Below are 3,619 nucleotides of genomic sequence, written 5' to 3' on the forward strand. Positions count from 1 at the left end.
GTTTAACTAACTTAACTGCAGGGATCCACTTCACAATTGTGGCCAGAAAGGTGGTAAAATGGGGCAAAACCCAACTGTCTCGCTTAGCAACAGAAATTTTGTGTTCATAAGTCGAGGGTTACTTATATCCCTAGTTAACTGCAGCTTGTTGATCTGTATCTCTTGTCTATTGCAGCTTGCTTATCTATTTCTCTCTCTGTTTTAGCTTGTTTTTCTATATCTCTCATCAACCCTTAGGAATAACACAAGAACAAAGCTTTATATAAAATGCAGAATGTTTCCTTTATTTCCCTCCCCCCCACCTCTAGTTTTTCCAGTTGAACTGGTGGCCATGTCCTTGTCAATTATTAGCTGGAGGGTGAATCAGAAACCATTTTACCTGCTCCTATCCTGTTCCATAAGAAATTTCCATCAAATCCCCCTAAATAACCTGTAAAGGAAGGGAAAAAGAAGGATAAGTTTTCCAGGCCACAAAACCTAAACTTAAATTAAAGTGGGATGCTGGCAAAACATCTGGATGTATCCATATGGTTTCCTTAGCAATATATGGATTCCCCCCCCATTTCTCCATCTAGCATAAATACTACCAGAGTTGGAAGGGATCTTGGAGGTCATCTAGTCCAACCTCCTGCTCAGGCAGGAAACCCTATACCCTTTCAGACAAATGGTTGTCCAGCCTCTTCCAGTGTTTTGCAAATGCAATCATTAGTTCAACTCTTTGTTATCTGAATTTAAATGCAGACTAGATATTCAACTGCCATGGATTTTGGGCAGCATAGGACAAAACAAAAAATCCGTAAAAACAGCTAAAATCTAAAACCACACAAACACTTCAGACTAAAAATGATCTAACGTAAATCAAATTGAAACAAGGGTGCTAAAATATAAGAATACATCAATCTTCAGCCCAGGAGCAAAGCCAATTGTGAAATTCAGATATTATGACTAATAAAATGCAGAGAGGAAGTTAACCCTGAAGGAAAGAACAGCGTTCAACTATATAAAACAATTATGGCAGGAATGTCATGGCCTCAGGGGCTAAAGTTTTGACTATATCTTTCCTTCTTGATTGCCGCTAAGAAAATAAACTTCAAGAATCTGCAAACAAAGTAAAATCAAGGATTTTTTTAAAAAGTATTCTGCCTGTAAGAAGGAAAAGGCTCAGCTATTAAAATATATATTTAATTAAGCGCCAATGTTGTGCATTTCCGTTTTCTCCTTTGTGTGCAAAGGAAATTTGTGCTTAGCTTTTTCCAACATTTATTTTCATTTTTAAATTTTATGTATTGATTTGCATCCTGCCTTTATTGTTTTTAGAAATAGCTCAAGGCGGTGAACGTATTTAATACTCCATCCTCCTCTTATTTTCCCCACAACAACAATCCTGCAAGGTGGGTTGGCCTAAGAGAAGGATTGGTCCAAAGACATCTAGTCGGCTTGCGTGCCTAAGGCAGGACTAGAACTCACCGTCTCTGGGTGATTGGCCCAAAGCCAATCATTTTCAGCTTTCCTTTTTCCCCTTCTTTATTTGCAAAGTTTCAGTTTGCTAATATTCAAATTCCCGACAATATGGAGCGGAGAGAGATGCCTTAATTTATTCTTGCAACACAGGATGAATTCTTTGAAAATGTGCATACCTCCCAAAGCGAAAAGCATGTGGCCGAACGGGGGCCCGCTGTCATCTACGAAGAAGATCCGCTTCATGTACAAGGAGAGGAACTGGCCATAGTAAACTTCATCAAAGCTGAAATAAAACAATACAGAACCGTACTGTACCGTACCGTACGTACAGTACCATACAGTACTGTAAGGGGAATTCCTGCAGTTGTTAAATTAGTAACCCGGCTGTTAAATGAACTTTAACAACTGCAGGGATTCACTTAATATCTGTGTCCAGAAAGGTCGTAAAATGGGACAAAACTCACTTAACAGCTGTCTCCATCCTCAGCAGCTGAAATTTTGGGCTGAACTACAGTCGTAAGTCAAGGACTACCATGCATATCCTAAACACAACGTAGCGTGAAGTCCAAATCACAGTAGAGTTCAGTTCATCCATTCAGCTACAATTCCGTCATACCATAAAATATAAACAAGCCCCCTTGTGCAGCGTGACAGCTTGATTCATGCTAATCTCAATTCCTTTTCCAGGCTTTTTCACACCCCAAAAAGCTGGACTGAATAACAGTTTAAGTGTCTGGAATACAAGCTTGTACGTAAAATGCAACGTTGTGGTTTTCCGCCAATGGTCTTTATAAACAGCAGAGAGAAAAGTTTCTTTTTAATCCCCGGAAGAGCCATTGTCGATACGGACACTTTAAATCTACTCAATCTACGGTACACACTTATATTTGGATCAGTTTACTCACACGACAGCTCTGGGATAGGACAGTGCCCACAGCCGGCTGATTAATCCGATCACAGTTAAAACCACCAGGTTTACATTGATTTCCAATGAAAAGACAATTGGCTGCTTTAAGAATCCAAGCATTTTTTTCAGAAGGATCTAATGGCAACTAAAAAAAAAAAAAAAAAGGAAAATTGGTCCCATTCAAAATAAATAAATAAATAAATAAATATGGCATGCTCTCAAACTGTTGGAAAAGTTACGTTATTCAGACCTGTCAGCTATCCAACCCATCCAACATCATCATCATCATCATTATTATTATTATTATTATTATTATTATTATTATTATTATTATTATTATTATTATTATTATTATTATTATTATTATTATTATTACTACTACTACTACTACTACTACTACTACTACTACTACTACTACTACTATTAATCTACAGGCACAGAGAGATGAACCACATTTCCACACCACTCAAAAGACACAATAAAAAGCGAAGGAGGGAATATAAAGAGGATTTACATCCTCGCCAAGACTCAGATAATCAGAGATTAACTCCAGACAATCAAGCAGAAAATATTATCCTAATTGAGGAGCTATCAAGGAGAGAATCACAGCCCCCCCACAATGCCAGGGCAAGCTACAGTTATATAAACAGACAGCAAACCCCACACTCAGTGGCATTGTGATGTAGGGTCATGAAACGTCTGCAAGGAAGCAATTAAGCTCAGAGAGCACCAAGGAGCCCACAGTGTAACTCTGAGCTACAAGGTCTTGATAGGTGGACCAAAATGCCAAATGCAGTCCAAATATCTGGCTGAAGCTGTGCTACAAAACCATTAATAACCATCAGCATTGACCAAACACCCATTGATCAGTTGCAAAAGGCAGCTTGACCTGGGATAGTTTACATCGTGTGACAATGCCTTTGGCACACCAAACATCAACATTTGAGCGTGCAAACTCTCTCCAGTATTTATTCTCTTTGCTTCCACGCCCATCCATATGTTGAACCAACCCGTTCTTTTTCTTTTTTTTTTTTTTTTGCACACCCTCCGTCCGTCCCGAAACTGATATGCACGCCAGAAAATGTCTAAATCTTACAAATAATACCCGGGCTCTGCTTTAACTTTCTTTCCAATTATTTCGAGAAACTCACCCAATTCGCTCTGCTTCTCGCTCGCCTGCTTCAATCTCCGTATTTCCCCCCCTTTTCGTGGAATGCGCTCCGCCTTCGTGCCGTTGTTCAGGCGGCAGAG

At 39.2% G+C, this 3,619-nt stretch overlaps 1 protein-coding gene across 1 annotated transcript in view; it reads right to left on the bottom strand.

Annotated features, from left to right (window-relative positions):
- LOC107295980 (protein O-mannosyl-transferase 1) overlaps nucleotides 1-2,488 on the bottom strand; it is an 11,536-nt gene extending 9,048 nt beyond the window's left edge. Inside the window, exons 1-3 of the mRNA XM_015825316.1 lie at nucleotides 2,367-2,488; nucleotides 1,638-1,744; nucleotides 380-430 (exon numbers count right to left, since the gene is read on the bottom strand). Coding sequence (XP_015680802.1) covers nucleotides 380-430; nucleotides 1,638-1,744; nucleotides 2,367-2,488 — 280 coding nt within the window. The remainder of the gene's footprint in view (nucleotides 1-379; nucleotides 431-1,637; nucleotides 1,745-2,366) is intronic.
- Nucleotides 2,489-3,619: the final 1,131 nt, after the last annotated feature.

The sequence above is a fragment of the Protobothrops mucrosquamatus genome, unplaced genomic scaffold (assembly GCF_001527695.2).
Source record: "Protobothrops mucrosquamatus isolate PMUCROS unplaced genomic scaffold, P.Mucros_1.0 scaffold2594, whole genome shotgun sequence".
Classification (NCBI taxonomy): domain Eukaryota; kingdom Metazoa; phylum Chordata; class Lepidosauria; order Squamata; family Viperidae; genus Protobothrops; species Protobothrops mucrosquamatus.